Genomic DNA, 26,659 nt, shown 5'->3' with positions numbered 1-26,659 from the left:
GCTGTGGCCTCTGCTTGGGCAGCCTGGAGGGCCCCCAAGGTGGTAGTGGGATACCTGCATTCCTTTTGACCAGCTTGTGGGGGGTTCTGAGGGGCTTCCCCCACAGCGTACATGGAGGCTCTGGTGTCCTGAGGTGCCCGCTCTGTGTGTACACCACAGGGGGTCTGGGCAGGTGTAGGGCTGACAGGAGCCCAGCATGGCCCATGTGCCTGGGCTCAAATCCAAGCACCTTTGTACCTGTGTGACTGTGAGTAAATGATTTCCCTCTTCTGAGGCTCCGTCTCCTCATCTGGTGAGTGGGGACAGTCTGCCCTGTGCGCTTGTGAGGAATGTACCCAACTCAGGGCATGCAGTGTGTGCATATGGCATACCTGCTCCTTCTTCCCACACGGAGTCTGGGGAGGATGGTGACTCAGGCCAGCCCATCGTATTGGTGGTGCTGGAGAAGGCGTGCCTGGCCAGGCCCCTCTGCTCTGTGGGAGGGTTGTAACAGAACTTGCACACCTGGCCCAGTCCTTGGGGCTATGGCTGTCCCCTGGAGTGGCCAAGCCCCTGGGTCCCTCAGGCTGGCCCTCCCCTCCCACAGGCCTCTCTCGCATCCTTCGGGGCCGTGCAGACATGACCAAGAAGCGGACGGTAGACTGGGCCCTGGCAGAGTACATGGCCTTCGGCTCCCTGCTCAAGGAGGGCATCCACGTGCGGCTCAGCGGGCAGGACGTGGAGAGGGGCACATTCAGGTGAGGGCGGGACTCTGGGCGCCAGGCCTGTGGACATTGGCCTTGTCCACACTGAGCTTGTGGGGGAGCTGAGGACTCAGTTGTGCTTGGGTCTTCCGGAGTCAGCCCAGGAGCTCTGGAGTGGAGCTGGCCCTTCCTGCTTCCAGACCTTTTCTGAGGAGCCCGCGGAGGGCTGTTGTCTGGCTGAGGTAATCAGAGGTAACCCCATCAGCACCCCCAGCCCCCACCCTTGGGCCAAGCCATCAGAGGGCCGCTGGAACACCTCTCTGACCCCCACGGGACAAGCATGCAGATCTGACTCCTTGGCTCAAGCTGTTGATTGATACCAAGGCTTGTGGTCATCTGTGGTCGTGTGTGTATGTGCGTGCGTGCGTGCATGCGTGTGCATGTGTGTGCCTGTGCACATGTGTGTGCACGTGTGCCTGTGTGCACGTGTGTGCGCATGTGTCTGTGCACGTGTGTGCATGTGTGCCAGTGCGTGTGCACGTGTGTGTCTGTGCGCGTGTGTGCATGAGTGTGCCGGTGTGCGCATGTGCGCTTGTGCATGCATGTGTGTGCCTGTGTGCACATGTGCATGTGTGTGCCTTGTGCGTGCGGGTGTGCCTGTTTACGCGTGTGCCTGTGCGTGTGTGTGCATGTGTGCGTGTGTGTGTGCATGTGCATGTGTGCCTGTGCACGTGTGTGTGCGTGCACACGTGTGCATATGTGTGCACGTGTGTGTGCCTGTGTGTGTGTGTGTGTACACTGCTGTTGAGGCAGTCCTCCCCATCTGGCTTGTTTGCAGTTGATTCTTTGAGTCCAGGTGAAGGACTTTACACTTGTCAGTTGTCCCTATCATGTTTCCTCTGTGTGGGGCCCCGGATGTCTTGGGTCCCGGCTCGGTCACTGCCATGTTAGTGAGTCATGGTGCTGTGACATCCAGGATTTGACAGGCCGTCTTTCTCAGGCCTCAGTTGCTCGTCACTGCTGGCCCTGCTCCAGCGAGGGGCACAGGGGCTGCTGCATTGCACCGTGAGCTGCATGTGAGTCCTCACTGGGCGTGGGGTGAACGAGGTCCCCCCAATGATGCAGTCCCTGCCTCCTGTGACTCTGGGCAGGGCAGGCAAGTTCGTGAAGGGCTAGCAGGATGGGCAGGGGCGTAGCACCCTCGGGGTATGAGGTCTCAGGGTCTTGGGCTCTGCTCAGCACTTGGGGGTCTGCGAGGCAGGTCTTGTCGGGTCCTTCTGTAGGTAAATCTCTGAGGTCTGTGTTCCAAAACCCCTAGTGTGTGGGGTGTGGGCGCTGGGGAGGGAGGCTGCCTGGAGGAGGCGACAGGCTGCTTTGACTTTCAGGGCATCCTTGGTGTCGTCATCCTGTGAGACTCTGTTAGGTTTCCTGGCACAGTGGTGAGGGCTTGCCTGCCTCCTGCTACCTGGCCCCCCTGCTCTGGGTGAAGAGGTGCCAGCCCGCCTGTCCTTCATCCCTTCCATGTCTGTCTTTCAGTCACCGGCACCATGTTCTCCATGACCAGGAAGTGGACCGGAGGACGTGCGTCCCCATGAACCACCTTTGGCCTGACCAGGCCCCGTACACCGTGTGCAACAGCTCCCTCTCGGAGTATGGAGTGCTGGGTGGGTGAGACTGGGGGCAGGTCAGGCGGGCCGAGACACCGAGGGACCAGAGAAGGGCTTGCATCCTAAGGTGTCCTGTCTTTGCCGTTTTGACCACGGACTGAGCTTAGGGCTGGGAGGGGCCTGGGTCAGGGCCTAGGAGGGGCCGAGAGGCTGAGACCCTTGGGGTAAAGCTGGGTGCTGAGGGACCCCAACACCACATGGGAGATGAGGGCTTGCCCTGTCTGGCCCCTCAGGGAGCCCATTTGGGGGTCTCTGCTTGCCTATGAGGGGCTGTTTGGATACCAGAGGCCTGTCGCTGGGCACCAGCCTCAGTGGGCCTAGAAAACCCAATAGTCCCTGTGGACAGAGCCAGCAGCTGGCCCTGAGCCTGGCTTGGCTGCTCCACTTTCCTGACCCTTGTCTTGCCTCCACTGTGCTGCACCCAGCATCCCTGTCTTGAGGTCCCTCCCCAGGCTTGGGGCTCCCCAGACTGTGTCTCCTGCACGCTCTCCTTCTGCTTGATCTTTAGCTAGCCTGCATCCCCCCTCACTGCATCCTCCCAGAAGCAGGGATCCTCAGGGACCTGTCCCTGCCCCTTCCTCTCAGTAGCCCTGCACATATTTGGGCGGCTCCTCTTGGAAGATGGATCCTGCTGCCTCCCTAGTGTATCTTTTGACTCCTTGTCAGATAAGGCTAAAGCTGGCCGTATAGCCAGTCAGGGCTAAGGGTGGCCTCTCCCGGCATGTTGTCAGTTCCCGGGAAGGGAAATCCTGGCCTTTGGGCCCCAAGGAGTCCCCAGGCTCTTCCTGGCCTGCTGGGAGGCCTGGCCGGGACAGGGAGGGTGTCTGAGAATGGGCTGCGTTTGAATGGAGCCACTGCCGCTTAGTAACAGCGTGTGGCAGGCTGTCTCGGTGTCTTCCGCTCAGGCTTTGAGCTGGGCTATGCCATGGCCAGCCCCAACGCCCTGGTCCTCTGGGAGGCTCAGTTTGGCGACTTCCACAACACGGCCCAGTGCATCATCGACCAGTTCATCAGCACCGGTCAGGCCAAGTGGGTTCGGCACAACGGCATCGTGCTGCTGCTGCCCCATGGCATGGAGGGCATGGTGAGGGCTGCCTGCCGGCCAGGGCTCGGGGTGGGGGGGCTGGACCCTTGCCTGAGGCGGGATTGGAGGGCACCCTCTGGGCCCCTGGGACACATGGGTCTGCTTAGGGTGGGGCCTGCAGACGTCTGAAGTCGATCGTGACCTTCCTGTTACTAACATTGGAGTAGCTGACATGTCTGCTGACATGTTGCTATGTGAAAAACCCTCCATCTATTAAATTCTCTAATCTTTACAACAACTTAATGGAGTAGGTCCTGTTCCCGTTCTCCAGATGAGGAAACGGAGGCACAAAGAGGTGGACTAGCTTGTCCAAGGTCACACAGCTAGTGGCTTGGATGTGAACCTAATCTGTGCAGTCCTCCTGTCCTCTGGTCCCCATCTCGGTGACCAGCCTGTGTAGCCACACGGGGAGAGGAGACATGCAGGCCAGTGGGGGAGGGGAGGCGAGGAGAGGAGCCGAGTGTCACCAGATGCCACCCCACTGCTTGTGCAGCCTGACCAGGTCGGGGATGGGCAGAGGCAGCAGCACTGCGCAGGGTGGGCTTGGCTGTGTGACCCGGGGCAAGTCTTTCCCCACCTTGGATGGTTGGGCTGCAGTGGACGTCCCTGAGGCCCCCCTCAACTGGGACTGCTCATCCAGTCAGGGACTCATCACGAGTCACTACTGCATGGCTGTTCAGAGCCAGGTATGGCCACACTGAGCACTTGACATGCTGTGTAAAACCCTGTGGGATCCTTGGAACAGGACTGGGCGTTGGTCCCGTTCCCATTTCACACCTGAGGAGAGGGGCCTGAACTGCCCCTTAGGTCACCAACTAAAGGCTTCTCACCAGTGGAGCTTGAGCCAGGCTGGGTAAGGAAGGTTGGCCTGGCCTGGCTGGTGCCTGTCATGCTGGGTCCGTGCTGAGTCCCCACTAAGGGAGGAGCATGTGGCGGCCATGGCGCAGGTCCCGCTGTCGCCCGGGGAGCCAGTTTAGAGGTCACTGTGGGGCAGTCTGTGCTCGTGGGCCAGAGCAGTCCACGTGGGCAAGGGCGGCAGGAGGAGCCATCCCTGGGTTCAGATCTGCCCTTCCTGGCTGAGTGACCTTGGGGTTGTTTCTTCATCTCCTTACCCTGCCCTTATTCACCTGGAAAGTAACTGTCTACATCACCTGTATCACCGGGCTGCTTTCAGGGCCGGTGGCTGTGTGTGGGGTCTGCTCGTGTGCCTGGCACAGCATGGCTCAGAGCAGCAGCCACTGTAGTCAGAGCGTTTGCAGGAAGGACCTCTCACCTTGGCCTTTTGCCTCATACTCCCACTGCGCATGTCTGCATGTGCTGGCTCCAGCTGGACCCCCCACTCCCACCCCCACCCCCAGGAGGCCTTCCTCCTCTTCTCCCACATTCCTGGTTCTTTCAAGGCTCCAGAGTGAGGGCAACTTCTCTTGAGAATCCATCTACACTCTTTCCTGAGACCTGGGTCCCTGCAAGACCAGGTGTCTGTCCTGTGTGACCCCCCTACCCCCACTCGGCCAGCCTGGGCCATGTGGCATTTGTTTCCAGGGCCCGGAGCACTCCTCAGCCAGGCCCGAGAGGTTCCTGCAGATGAGCAATGACGACTCTGATGCCTACCCGGTGAGTGCTGCCCGCCTTACCCAGGACAGGGGCACACTGGCACCAGGCCCCAGGACCACAGGCAGGCCAGGCCACCTCCCAGCCATGCCCTGTCCCCCCAGGCCTTCACCGAGGACTTTGAGGTGAGCCAGCTCTACGACTGCAACTGGATTGTGGTCAACTGCTCCACCCCCGCCAGCTACTTCCACGTGCTGCGCCGGCAGATCCTGCTGCCCTTCCGCAAGCCGGTGAGCCGCCCTAGCCGGCAGCGTGCTGGTGCCGCGGCCACGTGCGGGAGGGAGCCCTGGCCTGCTGGGCAGCTGGCAGCTGGGCGCCTGTTTCCCTTCCAGCTGATCATCTTCACTCCCAAGTCTCTGCTGAGGCACCCAGAGGCCAAGTCCAGCTTTGACCAAATGGTGTCCGGTATGTGCCTGGGCTTGTTGGAGAGGTGGCTGGTGTGCGGCCTGCTGGCCCATGACATGGCCTCTGCCACTGGGCCTCTTCCGTCCTCGCCTCTGCGGCTCTGGGGGCCCTGCAGCAACTCCTACATGGTCCCCACCAGTGGCCGGCATAGGAAGTTGGCGCATGGCCAGCTGGCTTGGCTGGGTCGGGTCACTTGGGCTGAGCACCAGGGCAGAGGAGTGCACTGGCCCCAGTGGGCTGGCCTGGCCGTGCCAGGGGACCTTAGAGGCGGGGGCCCCGGTGGACTCTGCTGGTTCACAGCATCCTGAGTGTCTCTCATACATTTTCTTTACTCATGAGCCAGATATTACTGGTCCTGGGAACACTGTGCCCCTCTAGGATCCCTCAGCCTCATTACCTGGGAGTCAGGAGTCAGTGAGATAAAGCACCTGGAGAACCAGGTGTTGGAGTTGCGATGGGAGCCAGTAGCAGCTTGGCAGAGCAGAGCTCTCTTAGAAAATGGTCCTGATTGGGAGGGGGCCAGGCAGGTCTGTCCAGGAAGGGCCTAGGCAGCGTGGACAGGCGTTTGTTTTTCACCTGTGTGTGTTTGGGTGTCCCTCGGGCGTGGGCAGGTGGCTGAGCTGGCCGTTGAGAGCTCTGGCTGGGGTGGGCCTCCGGGTGGGGTGCCGGGCGGGCTTTTCCCCGGTGGTGCCTGGCAGCCTGTTACCCTCTGTGCCCCTCTGTGCTCTCCTGGGGGCAGGGACACTACAGTAGCTTCCGCACAGGTTTTTGCAGCATGCTTGGCCTGGTGCCTGGCACATGACACGCTCAGGAAAGAAAGATGGACAGGACTTAGAAATGGGGGCTCGACTGTGGGCCTGAGGGAGGGAGGAATGTGTCTCCAGAGACAGCTGTTCGCCTTCCCGCTGGGTGATCGGATGGCTGGAGTGCATGCAGAAGGTGGGCACCGACAATGGTGCCATCAGATGGGGCTGTGATGTCACTCTCCCCCCACAGGGGCTTTTCCCGTCATACCCCCACATCAGCTTGAGTGCTGATGGTCCCAAAGCTGTGCCCTTGGTTCCAGCCCCAATCTATACCTCCGTACGATAGCTCAAGTTTCATCTGTCCCCTTCTCCATCGTTTGGCTGAAGAGGTGCCCTGTGTAGCCACATATCTAAACTCGGGGCTAGTCTCAGTAGCCAGGGAGAGCCTGGGGGTGCTGGGATGGAGGCCTGTTCCCAGGATTCTTCCCAGGCCCATCTGGGAGCCGGTGCCTGTACCATGCCCTGTCGGTCCCCTAGGGACCAGCTTCCAGCGGGTGATTCCTGAGGACGGAGCCGCAGCACGAACCCCTGAGCAGGTGCGGCGGCTCATCTTCTGTACGGGAAAGGTGTACTATGACCTGGTGAAGGAGCGGAGCAGCCAGGGCCTGGAGGGGCAAGTGGCCATCACACGCCTGGAGCAGGTACACCTGGTCAGAGTGATGGGCAAAGTCAGATTGCCAGCCCGTGGCCTTGGGCAGTGTGCCAGGCAGGGCCAGGTCGGGGGCCTGTGCGGGGAGCTGAGCCGCCCCCATCCCACGGCTAAGCTCCCTTTCTCCCTGTCTGCCCCAGATCTCTCCATTCCCCTTTGACCTGGTCAAGCGAGAGGCAGAGAAGTACCCAGGCGCAGAGCTGGTGTGGTGCCAGGAGGAGCACAAGAACATGGGCTACTATGACTACATCAGCCCGCGCTTCATGACCATCCTGCGCCGGGCGCGGCCCATCTGGTACCAGTCTGGGTGCAGGGCTGCCACCACCTCTTCCCTGCTGGGGGGCACTGGGACCTGAGGCTCTGTTCTGGCTTTCCTGCCCCAGAAAAGTCCACTGCCTTCTCTGGGCCGCATTGGAACCAGCAGTCCTTACTGGCTCTGTGACAGTTGGGTACATGTCGGTTTCCCCATCAGGGACCCCTGTCAGTGCCACCTTACAGAGGGCAAACCTTTGCCCTTGTTCTGCAGCCAGAACTGAACTAGAGAACCTCCTGCATGTCTCAAATCTCCCTTTGATCTTAGGCCAGTGCTATGCCTCCTGGAGCCCCAGGCTCTTCATCTCTTCAGCAGGATGATGAAAAGGATTAGGCCTAATGGAGGCCCACCGTAGTGGCCCCGTCCTCCCCTCATCTTGTCTCTCCTCCCCCAGGTATGTTGGCCGGGACCCAGCGGCTGCACCAGCCACAGGAAACAGGAACACTCACCTGGTGACTCTGAAGAAGTTTCTGGATACTGCCTTCAATCTTCAGGCCTTTGAGGGCAAGACTTTTTAGAGCTGGGCAAGGCCTGCCCGGGGCTCGCATGGGCTTAGCTGGGGGTGTAAGGGCTGCTGAGGGGAAGGTCGGTGAGCCTGCACCGGAGAGGTCTGCCGGGGGCTCCAGGGGAAAACATACTTATGCAGTGACTGAGGCCAGAGTAGGCACTGCTGCCTTTGCCTTTCTGCTGATTTCAGAATCTGGTAGGACCAAGAAAGCCAGAGGGGGCGATAGATGGGATATCATTCTGCGGTGTTTCCCCAGCTGCCCTGGTCTTTCTGGGATTTATGTGTGGCTTTCCCATCTGTGTCATTCGCATCTCTCGCAGCCACTCAGGCGCCCATGTCTTGGGTCTCTCATCCTAGCGCATCAGGCTGCTGCTCACTCTGTCCTCGTTCATCCGTAGATTCAAGGAATTTTTTTTGTGCTCTTAGAAATAGAGATTTCAGCAATGACAACCAGGTGAAGCAAAACCGTGCCAGCTGATTCATACGTGCTCTGTTTTATGGGTGTGTCATGATGAGACGTGTCAGCTTCTGTGTGACGTACAGCCAACCACAGCTCACGTGCACCAAACTAGAAAACCAAATAACAGAGAAATTAAAAAAATGCTTGAGAGATTTCTGTTTTCATTTCCTGTTGCAAAACTGGGGGGAGAGGTAGATGGTTTAGAGAAGGTGCGGAATGGGGAGAAGAAAAAGGTAAACATGGAGAGTATAAAATACCTGCTTCCATGAGACACTTTCCTTTGAGCACCAGGCAGTGTTTGCAGACCTGTTGGTGTCTCCACTCTTCGGCCTTTTGTTGGTTTTGCTTCCCCACAAAGATGCCGGGGAAGCTGCATCACAGGAGGGATGTTTTGCTTTGTGCAGATCATTTATTCATTTGTCCCCTTCTCAGAGTACTTCCTCTGTGCTCTACTCTGGGCCCAGGGTGAAGGTGTGTGTCTGTGTGCTGGCTCTTCCATTCAGGAGTCCAGTGGGGAGATGTGTAAACAGTTTTAGTCGCTGAGTTACGAGTTATATTGGAGGTAAGTGTGGAGGATTGTGGGAGTCCTGCAAAGGTGCCCTGGAGGAGATGATGTTTGAAGGAAGAAGAGTCTCACGGGAGAACATGGGAGAGATGAGCCTTCTGTGGAGCAGCCCAGAAATACTGGCCAAGGGATTGGGGCGGGGCAACCTGAAGGAAAAATCTGCCTGAAGTTGGAGAACAGTGTTAAGTTCCATCAGCCTCAAATACAGCTTGTTAGGGTACCCTCTGAATCACAGTGTTGGAGCATTCTAAGTGACATAAAGTAGAAATAATTACAGCTGCCTTTGTAGTGTGTCTGTTGGGTCCTGAGCCTTTTACTGGACATTTTGCATATATTGCTAAATACGATTTAACCTTCACTGTCACTTGCATGCTGGGAATATCGAGGTTCACATGAAGTTATTTGTCCAGGGTTACTCACCAGCTAGACGTGGCCTCTGTCCCTAGGACCACACTACTTCCCTTGGGAAATAAGCTCTTTCCAATAGCATGTATTCCTGGCCCCATGGAGATCCAGCAGCCCCGGCTCTCCCTGCAGTTGGGTGGTGACAGTGAGCAGGGATGCAGGCGCCTGGGCTAGATGGGGAGCCCTCGTGCTTTGCAGCTGAATGGTTGGCACATTCTGTCCGTAGCACATTCTGCCCTTTCCTCACTCTTATGTAGGAAGGCTGCAGAGCGCTAGTGAGGACCAAATTCTGAGACCACACCAAGGAAAAACAATCATTTGAAGAGAGGGCTGCAAACTCCACAAACGTAAGAACTAACACGGGAAGTAAAATGGAGCCCATGGAACAAATAAAGACTAAATGAACTATAATAACTAAGAGGGCAAGGAGGACATTACTACTATGAAAGTAACAGACAAAAAATCAGATATTTAGATAATACCAAATATTGCCAAAATAAAATCCTCAAAAATGGGCTGAATAGCAGAATGGACACAGCTGAAATGTAAAATAATAAATCTGGACATAAGGCCTAGGAATGCTGCTGAGAAAATAGAACAAAGAGCAAAGATGTATTTTTTTAAAAATGTAAAGAGACATGGAGTACATATAAATTCCACTGTTCTGACATGCATCTTAACAGGGTCCCAGGAGGAGAAAACATGAGGGAATCTTGGGGTGGTGGGAATGTTCTATCTTTTGACCATATCAGTGTCCAAATGTCCATTTCCTGGTTGTGACATTGTGCTATAATTTTGCAAGATGGTATCATTGGGGGAAATTGGGTACAGGCTACATGAGATATATCTTAAACTGCATGTAAATACACAATTCAATAAAAAAGATAAATTAAAAATGAATGCTTTGCTCCTTGTTACTGAGTTGTAAGAGCTCCTTATATAATCTGGATACAAATCTTTTATCAGATACATGTTTTATAAGTATTGTAAGTCTGTGGCTTGTATTTTAATTTTCTCTAAGAGTGAAAGATTTTCTTACAAAGTTCAATTTATCATTTTCAATAGCTTGCATTTTTTTATATCCTAAGTAAAAAAAATATTGCTTAACCTAATGTCACAAAGATTTTCTCCTGTATTTTCTTCTAGACAGTTTATAGTTTTAACTCAAGGTTATGTCTGTAAACATACACTTTTGAGTTGTTTTGTGTGTGATATGAGGTAAAATTTAGCATTTTCTGTAGGATATCAAATTGATCCTGTACCATTTGTTAAAAAGACTATCCTTTTTAAAAAATTAAATTTTATTATTAGTTTCAGGTGAAGACAATCCTTTATTCATTGAATTAACTTGGGACCTTTTGTATATTTAGTCAATTACATAGCATCAAAAATATCAAAAGATATACAAGACCTGTACACTGAATGTGTAAAAGATTACTGAGATAATTAAAGATCTGATAAATAGAGAGTTATACTATGTTCATAGATTAGAAGGCTTAATGTTAACAATCAGTTCTCCCCAATGTTTCACTCCACAATGTTTTGTAGTTTTTCAGTGTACAGGTATAACACACAGCTAAATTTTTCTGTAAATTTTTTTAGCCATCATAAATGATATTTTTAAATTTTAAATTTCTAATTTTTCATTGTTAGTACCATGTTTCCCTGAAAATAAGACCTAGCTGGACAAACAGCTTTAATGCATCTTTTGGAGCAAAAATTAATATAAGACCCGGTTTTATATAAGACCGGGTCTTATAGTAAAATAAGACCGGGTCTTATATTAAGTTTTGCTCCAAAAGACCCATTAGAGATGATTGTCCTGCTAGGTCTTATTTTTGGGGAAACACGGTATATTGGAGTGCAATTTATTTTTACATAATGCAACGAGGCTTACTAGTTCTAATGGCTTTTAAAAATACATCCCGTTGAATTTTCTACAAAAAGAATCATATCATCTCCAAATAGTTTTATATCATCTTTTACACTTTTAATGCATTTTACTAATTTTTCTTGCCTTATTGTACTTGCTAGAACCTCCTATAATATGTTTAACGGAAGTTGTAAGAAGTTGTCCTGTTCTTAGAAAGTGTTATTAAGCATGATGTTAACCAAAGATTTTTTTCTTCGGTGCGTGTTATCTGGTTGAGCAAATTTTTTTTCTATTCCTGTTTGCTGAGAGTTTTATAAGGAGTTTTTTTAAAGTAGGACTTTAGCAATATCTCCCCATCTATTGAGATGATCATATAGTTTTCTTTCTGAGTCTATTAATATGATAGATTATATTGCTTGACTTTTGAATGTTAAGCTAACTGCATTCCTGGGATAAATCCATTTGGTCATGTTGTATTATCCATTTATGTACTAATAGACTTAATTTGCTAAAATTTTGGTTAAAATTTTTGCATCTATGCTTATGAAGGATATTGTTCTGTCACTTTTTTTTCTTGTAGTTCTTCGTCAGGTTTTGATATTAGTTGAGAAGCGTTCCACCATCTCTTATTTTCTGGAAGAGATTGTGATGATATTAATTCTTCTTTAAATGTTTGGTAGAATTAACCAGTGAAGATACCTGGGCTTGGAGTTTCCTTTGTGGAAAGGTTTTGAACTACGAATTCAATTTCTTTAATGAATTCAGGGCTATTCATGTTACTTTCTCTTGAGTGAGCTTTGGTAGTTCGTATTTGTTAGGGGCTGAATTTTGTCCCCAATACTCCACCTCCAATTCAAACATTGAAGTCCTAACCCTTAGTATTTCATAATGTGACTGAATTCAGAGATAGGGCCTTTAAAGAGATAATTAAGTTAAAATAAGGACATTAGGGTGGGCTGTAATTCAGTAAGACTGGTGCCCTTATAAGAAGAGGAGATCAGGACACAGATATCCACAGAGGAAAGACCATGTAAAGATACAGGGAGAAGATGGCTGTCTACAGGCTAAGGAAAGAGGACTCAGGAAACCAACCCTGTTAACACCTTGATCTCGGATTCTAGCTTCCAGAATTGTGAGGGGGAAAAATTCTATTGATTAAGCCACCCAGTCTGTAGTACTTTGTAAAGTACTACAGCCCTACTAAAGTAATAGTCTTTCAAAGAATTTGTCCGTTTCACTGAGTTGCTGAATTTTGTAACATAAAACTATAGGGAAATGTAAATCAAAATTACAAGGGCTCCTACATCACACTCATTAGGATGGCTACTATTAAAAATAAATAAATGTTGGTGGAGATGTGGGGAAATTGTAACCCTTGTGCACTTTTGATGGGAACATAAAATGGTACAGCCACTGTAGAAAACAGTATGGACCGTTCCTCAAAAAATTAAAATATAATTAACCTGCAATTCTATTTCTGGGTATATGTTCAAAAGAATTGAAATCTGGGTCTCAAAGAAATATTTGTACGCCCATTTTCATAGGAGCATTATTTATAATAGCTGAAATGTGACAGCAACCCAAGTGTCCATCAATGGATGAATGAATTAGAAAAATGTGGTGTATAAAAGCAATGGAATATTCAACCGTGAAAAGGAAGGGAATTCTGACATATTCTATAACATGGATGAACCTTGAGGCCATTATGCTAAGTAAAATAAGCCAGTCACAATATAAATTCTGTATGATTCCACTTATATGAAGTACTTATAGTAATCAAAGTAATAGAAACAGAAGTAGAATGGTGGTTGCCCGGGTTTGGGGGGAGGGGGAAATGGAGTGTTGTTGTTTAATGGGCATAAGTTTCAGTTTTGCAAAATGAAAAGTGTTCTGTAGATGGATGGTAGTGATGTACAACATTACAAATGTAATGCCACTGAACTGTACACTTAAAGATGGTTAAGACAGTAAATCGTATATTGCGTGTATTTTACCACACAGAAATAAATTGTTCACAGTAGCGCATTTATTTTTTCAATGTCTAGCCTCTGTAGTGATGTCTCCTTTTATTCCTGATTTTGGCAATTTGTGTCTTCATTCTTTTTTTCTGACAATTTTTTCCGACTAAAGTTGTTCAATTAAAAAAATCTTTTCAAAGAACCTACTTTGGTTTTATTGATTTTCTTTCTTAATTTTTTTTTTTCATTTTCTGTGTCATTGACTTTTGTTCTCTTTATTTTCTTCTTAAGATTCATTTGCTCTTTTAAAAAATTTCTTCAGGTAGATGTATAGATCACTGATATTTAAATCTTTATTGTTTTCTAATATAAATATTTAATGCTATACATTTACCTCTAAGGAAGACTCGAATTGCATACCATAAATTTTAATAGTTTGTATTTTCATTTTAATTTAGTACAAAACATTTTCTAATTTCCCTTGTGATATTTGGCCCATGGGCTATTTAGAACCATATGGTTTAATTTCCAAATATTTGGGTATTTTTAAAATATCTTTCTGTTAATTGATATTTAGTTTGTTCTGTTTTGGTCAGAGAACATATCCATTATTTTAGTCCTTTTCAAATTGAGAATTGTTTTGTGCCCCAGAATATAGTTTATCTTGGTGATGTTCCATGTAAACTTGAAAAGAGTGTTTATTTTGCTGTTGTTGTGTAGACTCAGAAATTCCAATTAGGACAGGTTTGTTGATAATGCTATTTAAGACTTTTATATCCTTACTGATATTTTAGGGTCTGTTCTATTAATTATCGAATGAGTGTCAACATGTTCAAATATAGTTATGGTGTTGTCTATTTTTCCTTTCAGTTCTATCAGTTTTTCCTTTATATGTTTTAAAGCTTTGTTCTTTGATGCATGCACATTTAGTATTGTTACTTTTGATCAATTGATCCCTTTGTCATTATAATATCTTTCTTTATTCTTGCTAATATTCCTTCTTCTGAATTGAATTCTACTTTTTGTGATAGCTACTCTGGCTTCCTTTTGTGTTGGGGGAATATATATATACACACACACACACACATACACACACACATACACACGTAGATATATGTATACAATATATATACATATATAGTGCGATATATATGTATGCATATATACACATATATATGTATATATATATATATCTCCCAAAAATGTATACACATTTTAAGGAAGGAAAAAACTGTATTAAAATTGTAATACAATGAATGACGCTAGCATTCATTTGATTAATGCCATCTTTTGAGTGAATGTCATGCTACACATTACGACTGTAATTCAATTCAACTTTGAAAAGTAATACATAGATAATATCTCTTAAAATGTATACATTTTCTTGGCATCCCTGGTATATACTGTGTTTCCCCGAAAATAAGACCTAGCTGGACAACCAGCTCTAAAGCATATTTTGGAGCAAAACTTCATATATAAGACCCTGTCTTAATTTACTATAACATAAGATCGGTCTTATAAGATTGGGTCTTATGTTAATTTTTGCTACAAAAGACGCATTAGAGAAGATTGTCCAGCTAGATCTTATTTGCAGGGAAACAGTATATGTATGTATGTATATGTTTTCCTTTACAACAAATCATTGTTAATCAGAAATGTTGGATATTCCTGATATTTGTTAATACAGGATATACTGCAAACACAATATTATTTTTTAGTTTTCAGTTATAGTTGACATTAAATATTATTTTATATTGGTTTCAGGTGTACAGTGTAGTGGTTAGATATTTATATAATTTATGAAGTGATTCTCCCAATAAATCTAGTACCCACCTGGCACTATACATAGTTATTACAATATTATTGACTATATTTCCTATACTGTATTTTACGTCCCCATGACTATTTTGTAACTACCAATTTGTATTTGTTAATCCCTTCACCTTTTTCATCCAGCTACCCAACCCCCCTCCTATCTGGTAACCATAGATACAGAATTACTTTCTGTATCTGAGTCAGTTTCTGTTTTTGATTGTTTGTTTTATTCTTTAGATTCCACATATAAGATCATTTGGTGTTTTTCACTCTGTCTGACTTATTTCACATAGCATAATACCTTCGAGGTCCATCCATGTTGTCGATAATGGTAAGCTTTTATTTTTTTTATGTCTGAGTAATATTCCATTGTGTGTGTGTGTGTGTGTGTGTGTGTGTATTACATATTCTTTATCTAATCACCTGTTGATGGGTATTTCAGTTGCTTCCATATCTTAGTTATTGTAAACAGTGCTGCAGTGAACCTAGGGTTGCACATATCTTTTCCAATTAGTGTTTTGGATTTCTTCGGCTAAATACCCAGAAGTAGAATTGCTGGGTCATAAGGTAGTTCTAGTTTTAATTTTTTGAGGTATCTCCAAACTGTTTTTAATAGTGCCTGCACCAATTTGCAGTCCCACCAATAGTGCATGAGGATTCCCTTTTCTCCACATCCTCACCAACACTTCTTTTTTCTTTATTGATGATAGCCATTCTGACAGGTGTGAGGTGATAGCTCACTGTGGTTTTTATTTGTATTTCTCTGATGATTAGTGATGTCGAGCATTTTTTCATATGTCTATTGGCCACCTGTATGCTCTCTTTGGAGAAATGTCTATTCAGGTCCTTTGCCCATTTAACTGGATTGTTTTTTTGATGTTGAGTTGTATGAGTTCTTTATAAACTTTGGATAATAAGGCCTTATCAAATGTATCATTGATAAATATCTTCTTCCATTCAATAGGGTGTTTTTCCATTTTTCTTTAAATTAAAGTTTATTGGGGTGACAATGGTTAGTAAAGTTACATGGGTTTCAGGTTTACAATTCTGTAATACATCATCTGTATGTCACATTGTGTGTTCACCACCCACAGTCAGTTCTCCTTGTTGATGGTTGCCTTTGGTGTGCAAAACCCTTTTAGTTTGATGTAGTCCCATTTGTTTATTTTTTCTTTTGTTTCCATTGTCTGAGGAGATATATCAGAAACAATATTACTAAAGGTAATGTCAGAGAGTTTACTGCCTATGTTTTCTCCTAGGAGTTTTATGGTTTCAGGTCTTGTATTTAAATCTTTAATACATTTTGAGTTTATTCTTGTATATGGAGTAAGAAGGTGGTCCAGTTTTATTTTTTCCAGGTATCTGTCCAGGTTTTTCACACCATTTATTGAATAAACTGTCTTTACTCCAACAATATACCCCATTATATTCTTGCTCCCTTTGTCATAGATTAAATGACCATATAGGCATGGATTTGTTTCTGGGCTCTCTATTCTGTTCCATTCATCTATGTGTCTCTTTTTATGCCAGTACTATGCTGTTTTGATTAGAATGGCCTTGTAGTATATAGTTTGATATAAAGTAGCTTGATACCTCCAATTTTGTTCTTTCTCAAGATTGCTGTGGTTCTTCAGGGTCTTTTATGGTTCCATATAAATTTTAGGATTATTTTCTAGTTGTTATTTTGATAGGCATTGCATTGAATATGTAGGTTGCATTGGGTAGTATGGACATTTTAACTATATTAATTCTTACTATCCATGAGCATGGTATATGCTTCCATTTATTTGTATCATTTTAAATTTCTCTCTTCAATGTCATAATTTTCTAACTACAGGTCTTTTACTTCCTTGTTTAAATTTATTCCTAGGTATTTTTTTTGTACAATTGTAAACGGGATTGTTTTCTTAATTTCTCTTTCTGGTAGCTCATTATTTGTGTATAAAAATGCAACTGATTTCTGAATATTAATTTTGTATCCTGCTACTTTACTAATTTCATTTATCAGTTCTAATAGCTTTTTGGTGGAATCTTCAGGGTCCTTTATATATAATATCATGTCATCTGCAAATAGTGATAGTTTTACTTCTTTCTTTACAATTTGGATGCCTTTTATTTCTTTCTCTTGTCTGATTGCTGTGGTTAGGACTTCCAATAAATAAAATTGGTGAAAGTGGACATCCTGTCTTGTCCCTGATCTTAAGGAGAATACTTGTAACTTTTTTCTGATGAGTATGATGTTAGCTATCAGTTTATTATATATGGCCTTTATTATGTTGAGATGTATTCCCTCTATTCCAACTTTGTTGAGAGTTATTTTTTTAATCATAAATGGGTGCTGGATTTTGTCAAATGCTTTTCCCGCATCTATTGATATGATCATATGATTTTTATTTTTCATTTTGTTTATGTGGTGTGTCACATTAATTGGTTTGTGAATATAGAACCAACCCTGCATACCAGGAATAAATCCCACTGGATCGTGTTGTATGATCTTTTGAATGTATTGCTGAATTCAGTTTGCTAATATTTTGTTGAGGATTTTTGAATCCATTTTCATCAGGGATAACAGCCTATAGTTTTCTTTTTTTGTGATGTCTGTCTGTTTTTGAAATCAGGATAATTATGGCCTCATAGAATGAGCTTGGGAGCCTCCCCTTTTTTGAATTTTTTGGAATAGTTTGAGAAGAATAGGTGTTAATTATTTTTTGAATGTTTTGTAAAATTCACCTGTGTAGGGACTTCTGTTTTTGGGGAGCTTGTTGATTACTGATTCGATTTCATTACTAGAGGTCAGTTGATTCAGATTTTTTGTTTCTTCTTGATTCAGCCTTCGAAGATGGTATGCTTCTAGAAATTTATCCATTTCTTCCAGATTGTCCTATTTGTTGGTATGTAATTTCTTATTTGTTGGTATGTAATTCTTGCTCATAGTATTTTCTTATACTCCTTTGTATTTCTGTGTTGTCAGTTGTCACTTTTCCTCTTTCATTTTTGATTTTATTTGAGTCCTCTCTCCTTTTTTCTTGATGACTTTGGTTAAAGGTTTATCAATTTTGTTTATCTTTTCATTGACATTTTGTATTTTTTTAAGCCTCTATTTCATTAATTTATGCTCTGATCTTTATTATTTCTTTCATTCTACTCATTTTGGGCTGTGTTTGCTGTTCTTTTTCTAGTCATCTTAGGTATAAAGTTAGACTTTTTATTCAAGATTTTTCTTGTTTCTTGAGGTGGGTCTGCATTGCTATACATTTCCCTCTTAGGATTACTTTTGCTCCCATAGATTTTAGGCCATTGTGTTTTCTTTCTTGTTTGTCTCAAGGTATCTTTTGATTTCTTCCTTGATCTCAGTGCTAACCCATTCATTGTTTGGTAGCATATGTTTTTAGCCTCCATTTGTATATTCTGCTGCATTGGGGTGGACTTTGGGGTAGAATGCTCCAAAAATATCCATTAAATCCACCTGTCCAGTGTGTCTTTTTTTTTTTAATTTATTTTTAATTTATTGGGGTGACAATTGTTAGTAGAATTACATAGATTTCAGCTGTGCAATTCTGTATCACATCATCCATAAATCACACTGTGTGTTCACCACCCAGAGTCAGCTCCCCTTCCATCACCATACATTTGATCCCCCTCACCCTCATCCCCCACCCCCCAACCCCCTTACGCTCTGGTAACCACCAAATTACGTTCCCCAGATTAATTTTCAAACCCCGTGGCCATCCTGTGGTCACCGACTGCCCTCCAATCCCCTCACCCTCCCCCCCACCCCCCAACCCCCCCGCCCATCTAGCAACCCTCAGTTTTTCCTCATTGTCTCCCAAACTGTTTCTGATTAGTTCATTCACTTATTCTTTTCTTTAGAATCCGCAAATAAGTGAGATCATATGGTACTTATCTTTCTCTGTCTGACTTATTTCACTTAACATAATGTTCTCTAGATCCATCCATGTTGTTGCAAATGGTAAGATTTCTTTCTTCTTTATGGCTGCATAATACTCCATTGTATAAATGTACCACAGTTTCTTAATCCAGTCATCTACCGATGGGCATTTTGGTTGTTTCCATGTCTTAGCTATTGTGTATAGTGCTGCAATAAACATAGGAGTGCATAGAGATTTTTGAATTGAAGTTCTGGTTTTCTCCGGATAGATACCTAGGAGTGGAATTACTGGATCATAAGGTAGTTCCATTTTCAGAATTTTGAGATACCTCCATACTGTTTTCCATAGCGGCTGCACCAGTCTGCAATCCCACCAACAGTGCACAAGCGTTCCCTTTTCTCCACATCCGCGCCAGCACTTGTTGTTTGTTGATTTATTGATGATAGCCATTCTGACTGGGGTGAGGTGGTATCTCATTGTGGTTTTTATTTGCATTTCTCTGATGGTTAGTGAGGTTGAGCATTTCTTCATATGTCTGTTTGCCATCTGTATGTCCTTTTCAGAAAAATGTCTCTTCAAGTCCTCTGCCCATTTTTTAATTGGATCGTTTGTTTTTTTGGAGTTGGGTTGAGTAAGTTTTCCATAGATTTGTGATATTAATCCCTTATCAGATATATCATTGGCAAATATCTTTTCCCATTCAGTAGGATCCCTTCTTGTTTTATTGATGGTTTCCTTTGCTGTGAAAAAACTTTTTAGTTTGATATAATCCCACATGTTTATTTTTTCTCTTAGTTCCCTCGCGCGAGGGTGTATATCAGTAAAAATCTTACTCCGGGTAATGTCTGAGAAGTTTCTTCCTATATTTTCTTCTAGGTATTTTATGGTTTCAGACCTTACATTTAAGTCTTTAAGCCATTTTGAATTTATTTTTGTATATGGTGTAAGGAGGTGGTCCAACTTCATTTTTTTGCATGTGTCTGTCCAGGTTTCCCAGCACCATTTATTGAATAGACTGTCATTACTCCATCGTACATTCTTGCTTCCATTGTCATAGATTAAATGGCCATATAGGCATGGATCCAGTGTGTCTTTTAAGGCCACTATTTCCATGTTGATTTTTTGTCTAGAAGACCTGTCTATTGACGTCAGTGGGGTGTTAAAGTCCCCTACAATGATTTTGTTACTGTTGATCTCTGCCTTTATGTCATTCAACATTTGTTTTATATATTTAGGTGCTCCTATGTTGGTTGCATAAATGTTTACTAGGGTTATATCCTCTTATTGGGTTGATCCCTTTATTGTTATGTAATGTCCTTCTTTGTCTTTTATTGTAGTCTTCGTTTTAAAGTCTATTTTGTCCGATATACATAAGTATTTCTACCCCAGCTTTTTTCTCATTTCCATTTGCATGAAATATATTTTTGTATCCCTTTACTTTCAGTCTGTGTGTGTCTTTCAATCTGAGGCAGGTCTCTTGTAGAGCATATTCATGGGTCTTGTTTTCTCATCCACTCAGCTACCTTATGTCTTTTGATTGGAGCATTTAATCCATTTACACTTAAAATGATGACTAATAGGTACATAATTATTGCCATTTTATTATTCATATTTTTTATCTTCATTAGTTTGTTTGTTTTCTCCTTTCTTCTGCTTAAAGAAGTCCTTTAAATATTTCCTGTAATACTGGCTTGGTGATAATGAATTCCTTTATCTTTTTCTTTTCTGGAAAGCTCTTTAGCTCTCCTTCAATTCTAAATGGTAGCGTTGCTGGGTAGAGTAGTCTTGGTTGTAGGCCCTTGTTTTTCATCACTTGGAATATTTTCTACCACTCCCTTCTGGTCTGCAAAGTCTCTGTTGAGAAATCAGCTATTAGTCTTATGGGAGCTCCCTTGTGAGTAACTAGTTTTCTTTCTCTTGCCACATTTAGGGTTCTCTTTTTGTCTTTAACCTTTGCCATTTTGACTATGATGTGTCTTGGTGTGGGCCTGTTTGGGTTCATCTTGTTTGGGACTTTCTGTACTTCCTGGACTTGTATGTCTGTAGCCTTCACCAGGTAAGGGAAGTTTTCAGTCATTATTTCTTCAAATATGTTCTCGATCCTTTGCTTCCTCTCTTCTCCTCCTGGTATTCCCAGGATGCGATGTAGTTGTGCTTGATGTTGTCCCACAGTTCTCTTAAACTATCTTCATTGTTTTTTAATTCTTTTTTCTTTTTGTTTTTCTGATTGAGTGTATTCTGCTACCTTGTCTACTAAATCTAATCTGCTCTTGAATTCTCTAGTGTATTCTTCATTTCAGTTATTGTAATTCTTTATTTCTGACTGGTGCTTTTTATGGTTTCTATGTCCTTCTTTATGCTTGCTATCTCTTTGTTGAAGTTCTCACTAAGTTCCTTAAGCATTCTTATAATCAGTGTTTTAAATTCTGTCTCTGGTAGGTTGTTGCCTCCATTTCATTTAGTTCCATTTCTGGAGGTTTCTCCTGTTCTTTTATTTGTGAAATGTTTTTTTGTGGCTGTCCTCATTCTGGCTGTCACTTTTTCTTTGCTTTTGTATATTAGGTAGATCTCCTATGTCTCTCAGTCTTTGCTGGGTGGTCTTATGTAGTGTGTGTCCTGTGTGGTCTAGTTGTGCAGTCTCCGTAATCTCCTATAAGTGTGTTTCAGGAGTGTCCCTTGTGTGTTGTGTGTGTTCTCCTGTTGTATTTGAGCCTTGATTGCTTTTGGTGAATCAATGGGTGGGATTGACTTCCAGGCTGACTGACTGTGAAGATTGGCTATGCCCACAGTGTATGAGCTGCTGTGTGGGGGCTGACCCCTCAGAGGACGCTTCAGCCCTGTGGGCACTTGTGCCTATTGAGAAACCCCTCTGGGAGTGACACTTGTGGGATTAACCAGGTAGTGCTCTGGTGTGGTCTGAAGCTGGTCTCTAGGTGTGTTGTTTCTGGTGTCCCTTGGGCAGGGCTCCCAAGCAGGGCAATTTCAGGCTTGCCTGTTACTGGCCCTCAGACAAATGGTAGGTGCCTCAGAATTGTATGTGGTTGGCTGCAGCCTGTGCTGGACCTGGAGGCATGTGGGAGTGGCCTTACTGTGAACTGAGGCTGGCTGCTACCAATAGTGTGCCTGAGACAGCTTAGCAAAAGGCCCAGGGTCCGCTAGGCCTATTGCCACTTGTTAGCTCCTCGTAAGGCCCAGCTGTTGAAAGCAGCTCTTTAGGTTCACATGCCGGGCTGGTTGTCCTGGTGTTGAGAATGCCCTCAGTGATGCAGCACTAGCTGGGCGGGGTGGAGTTCAAGGGAGTCACGAGAAATGACTGGTGGTTTTTACAATGTTAATGCAGATTCAGTTCTTACACCAGTGCCTGGCCTATGACCACCTTGCACAGTGCCCTGAGAACACTGCATCCAGCCACCACCTCAGACTTACAAATTCCGGAGAGCTGCTCCCAAGTGGGTGTGGTGCAGTTTTGGGGTCACTGTCCATTGCCACAATCTTCGTGGGCTGTTGCGGATTGTGCACTGCTGTAAAAAACCTCCATGGCTTGTGGGGGTGGGGCCAGCCACCCAGGTGCTGAGAGTGCCCCTGGCAATGCAGATCTAGGTGGTTGGGGTGGGGTTCCAGGGAGCTAAGGGATGTGTTGGTGGTTTCTACAAAGTCAATGCAGTATCAGCTTCCACACAAGTGCTGGGCCTGCTGCCACCCTGTAAAAACACCCAGAGAACAGTATGGTTAGCCACCACCCATCTCAGGCCCTCCACTGCCTGTCTATGCTGTGTTGCAGGTGTTGGGTTACTACCCTCCAGCAAACATTTCCTGGGCTGCCACAGGTCCTCCACCTGCCTTAATCTGCAGCCTGTGGGGTGGGGCCCCCAGTCAAGAATCTCCTGGGTGACCTAGCACCAGTTGTGCAGAGGACAGGAACCCAGGGCATCACCAAGGCAGTATGCACACACAGATTCCACCAGACCAATGCTTGGTCCACCAGTCCTACACTTGGCCTTTTGGGGGAGTGCTTACCCCTGAAAAGATGGCACCCTCCTGTAGGCCACATGTGTGTCAGGCTCCACAGAGTGACAACAATGGCTCCTATCCCTCCAGCTCCCACACCAAAGCCACTCAATTCAGTCCTTCCCCACATTATCCTGGGCCTCCCAAGCTGTCATCCCTCCACCAGAGACCAGATGAGTGCCCACCATCAATTGAGTCCACATGATGGCTCTACAAGAGGGTATCTGCATTTCCAGCTGGAAGGGAAGACAGAGTACTTACTGATTTTTCACCGCCAGATGCCATGGAAATTCCTCTTCATGGGACCCCTGGGCTGGGGAGCCCAGTGTGGGATTTGGGGGAGCCCTTCCTCTTCAGGAGGGAACTCTGCCACCAAGGTGTCCCTCCCAGCATTCAACCTCTATCTGTGGATTTGGGGTCAGCCCATTTTGTATCTCTGCCCCTCCTACTAGTCTCAACGTGGACTCTTCTTTATATCCTTAATTATAATGTTTCTATTCAGCTAGTGCTTAGGTGATTGTTGAGGTTGATTGTTGTATAATTTATTTGTAATTTTGGTGTGATTCTGAGATGCAATAGACATAGCATTTACCTAATCCGCCATCTTGAAAGTCTCTCCTAGTGTGTTCTTCATTTCAGTTATTGTATTCTTTATTTTAGACTGATTCTTTTTAATGGTTTCTATGTCCTTCTTTATGCTTACAATTTTTTGTTGAAGTACTCACTAAGTTCCTTAAGCATTTTCATAACCAGTGGTTTGAATTCTGTCTCTGGTAGATTGGTTGTCTCCATTTAATTTAGTTCTTTTTCTGGATTTTTCTCCTGTTCTTTTACTTGAGACATGTTTCTTTGTTTCTTCACTTTGTCTGCCTCTCTGTCTTTGCTCCTATGTATTAGATGGATCTCCTGTATCTCTCAGTCTTCGTTGGGTGGCCTTATGTAGGAGGGGTCTTGTGTGGCCCAGTGGCAAGTCTCCCTGATCATCTGTGCATGTGCTCCAGGAGTGTCCCTTGTGTGGGTCATGTGTGCCCTCCTGTAGTAGTTGAGCACACCAGAGGCACTGTCAGCACCAGGACAACCAACCCAGACTGAGCACCTAGGGAGGCTCTTTCAACTTGTAACTGGCAGGTGGCAACATACCAAGGAGTTCCCTGAGCCTTTTGCTAAGCTGCCCCAAGCCTGATACTGGGGGCAACCAATCCTGGTTCACAGCATGGCCACCTCCACACATCTGCAAGTCCAGCACAGGCACCAACCAACCACATTTAGCTCTGTAGCTCCGACTAGGTAGCCTTTGGCTGGTCACAGGCAAAGCTGAACTTGGCCCTCACAGAAGCCCCTCTCAAGAGGCATCAGCAAAAACACATCCAGAGGCCAGCTTTAGACCAAAACAGGGTACCACATGATTAGCCCCACAAGTGGCACACCCAAAGTGTGCTCTCAACAACACAAGAGACCACTGGGGTAAATCCCTCTTTGAGGGGTCAGTCCACATACAGCAGCTCATACACTGTGGGCATAGGCCATCCTTAGAGCCAGTCAGCCTGAAACAATTCCATCCACTGATGTGCCAAAAGCAATCAAGGCTCATTTTAATTGAATTTCAGACCCACTGATCCTTTCTTCTTCATTGTCCAAACATGTTGATAATCTCATCCAGTGAATTTTTACTTCAGATATTGTATTTTTTGATTCTAGAATTGCCATTTTTTCTTATGAGTTTTCATACTCTCCTGAAATGGGCTACCCATTATCTTTTCCTATAAGTTTGTTAACATATAATAGTTCTTTTGAAGTTCTTGTCTGTTAATTCCAAAAGCTGGCTTGCCTGTGAGTGTGCTGCTATTAATTATTTTTCCTCTTGGTCATGGATCACTTTTTCTTGCATCTTCACATATGTAGCAATTTGTCCATTTTGGACATTATGGGTGATATACGGTAGAGACTCTGATTTCTGTTATCTTCCTGTGAAGAAAGGTTGAGTTTTGATCTAGCAGGTGGTTAGATTTTTTGTGGATCAATTTGATACAGTGAAGGCTTGGCTTTAGGCTTAGAGTGAGGTTTTTTGTTTGTTTGTTTGTTTGTTTTTTCCAGGGTTTCTCTTATCTCCAGGCCATGCATTCTCAACAGGAGCAATATTACCCCCAAAGGGGTGAAAATTGGTACTTGGTGGAGATGAAAAATATCCTAGATATCACAGTGGTTTGTGGTCCTCCAAAGCTCAACCATACCTGACAAAATATTCTTTAGTTTTTCATTTTCTCATTAGGGGAAATTTAAATTTAATTTTTCTCCTCAGCAGGGGTGGAGGGGGAAGATAATGAAAGAAAAAAAAAGGTGAGAAATTTTGTCTGTGTATAGTCCTTAGTTAGTAAGTGATCCTCACTCTGAAGTTGTGATCCTTCTGAGGTTTTAGTGGAAATTCTGAGTTTACCATGCTTCTTTAAGTTGCAGAATTTAAACTCCAAAATCCCAATTCCCCAACACCAGGCAATTGTTGAAATGTCTTCTCTTTACCCTTCTAGCTGGCATCCTCTGGTTTCTGACTCCTCAGCTCTATAAGACACTTTCTACTTGGCCTCTATTCTCCATTGTCCTCTAAGGGATCACCCTCAGAGGAAAAGCTGGTTTAATATATTTCTTACCTACTTTACTTTTGTTCTTGTAAGAGTCATATCTGATCAATTTCTGTCTGCTTTTAATTGATCCCCACCATTCTTTATACATTTTGCCCAGCATTTTAAAATGTTATCTGTAGGCAAGTTAATTTCATATAAGCTCCTTCACATTACTGGGAGCTGTTTCCTAGAACAATTTGGCAATATCTATTAAAAATTTAAACTCCTTCATTTCTTCGCTCTATCCTGGGGATATTCCTACCCATGTGCATATAGATTTTTCACACAGAAATAGTCAGTAGGCCAGATTTCGTCTGTGGTTAATAGATTGCTCAACCCTATTCTATAGATTTAACTATTTAAATACAAATAAGTTCTTCTTTAATTTTAAAATATAAATTTGCAAGAAGTTGCAAAATAGTACAGTGATCCTGTGTACCTCAGTTTTCCCAGTGGTTACATTGTACATCATTATAGTACAATATAAAACCCAGGGAATTGACATTGGTACAAAGTGTGTGTATAGTTTTTTGCTATTTTATCATAGGTGTAGACTTGAATAACTTCCACTGCATTCAAGATGCAGAGCTATTACACCATCACAAGGATGTCTCCCATACTAGTCATTTATAATAACAACTCCCACCCCACTCCCACTGATCTCCTGGCAACCCCTGGCAATCATTAATCTCTTTTCCATCTCTATTTGTCATTTTTAGAATATTATATTAATGGAATCATATAGAATAGCACCTTTTGAGACTGGCTGTTTTTCACACACAAGAATGCCCTTGAAATCTCTCCAAGAGATAAGTTCTTTGTAATCAATAAAAACTAGGCAACTATGGGTTGAAAATTGATTATATTGATATGCTTTTTGGTTATAAATTGGAGTTTCTCGCTTACTTGGGACCCCCAAGTTATTACTTAAGAAGTAACTTACATAAAATTTGTATCTTTGATGCTTAAATTCGCTGAAAACTGTGTAGGATGTGGTATCTGAAACATCCCATGGCTTGAATGCTACTCCAGCTTACTTATCTTCATCCAGCTAACTGCTGAACTGGATTTTCTTGTATTGAAATCCCTATCCCAAAGGTACTGAAATGCTGGAAGTGATCAGTCCTGAGGAGTCAGTAGAAATGGGGCTCCTACAGCAGAAGTGACAGCAGTGTCCTTCCACCCCTTGTGAGCTCTATGGAGCAACCAGTGATTCCCTGTTGCTGAACACCATATGGGAGGCTCATTGGGAAAACCACACTAAAAAGGACTGGATTCTCCAGGGTAAGACCAGCTGGAGGACTGCATCTGCCACCAGCAGAAAGAAAGGGACTGCCTCCA

General features: G+C 44.7%; 1 protein-coding gene across 3 annotated transcripts in view; it reads left to right on the top strand.

Moving 5' to 3' along the window:
- The window catches only part of OGDHL (oxoglutarate dehydrogenase L), a 29,316-nt gene extending 19,260 nt beyond the window's left edge, over nucleotides 1–10,056 (top strand). For all 3 annotated transcript variants that reach the window (XM_033129989.1, XM_033129991.1, XM_033129992.1), the window contains 9 exons: nucleotides 587–737; nucleotides 2,220–2,347; nucleotides 3,256–3,434; nucleotides 4,977–5,048; nucleotides 5,150–5,275; nucleotides 5,378–5,450; nucleotides 6,734–6,897; nucleotides 7,046–7,200; nucleotides 7,613–10,056. In XM_033129989.1, coding sequence (XP_032985880.1) covers nucleotides 587–737; nucleotides 2,220–2,347; nucleotides 3,256–3,434; nucleotides 4,977–5,048; nucleotides 5,150–5,275; nucleotides 5,378–5,450; nucleotides 6,734–6,897; nucleotides 7,046–7,200; nucleotides 7,613–7,736 — 1,172 coding nt within the window. In that variant the 3' untranslated portion in view covers nucleotides 7,737–10,056. The remainder of the gene's footprint in view (nucleotides 1–586; nucleotides 738–2,219; nucleotides 2,348–3,255; nucleotides 3,435–4,976; nucleotides 5,049–5,149; nucleotides 5,276–5,377; nucleotides 5,451–6,733; nucleotides 6,898–7,045; nucleotides 7,201–7,612) is intronic.
- The last annotated feature ends 16,603 nt before the right edge of the window (nucleotides 10,057–26,659 follow it).

Source organism: Rhinolophus ferrumequinum, chromosome 16 (assembly GCF_004115265.2).
Source record: "Rhinolophus ferrumequinum isolate MPI-CBG mRhiFer1 chromosome 16, mRhiFer1_v1.p, whole genome shotgun sequence".
Taxonomy (NCBI): Eukaryota; Metazoa; Chordata; class Mammalia; order Chiroptera; family Rhinolophidae; genus Rhinolophus; species Rhinolophus ferrumequinum.
The sequence above is the reverse complement of the archived record's forward strand: the minus strand, read 5'-3'. Positions and strand labels throughout refer to the sequence as shown.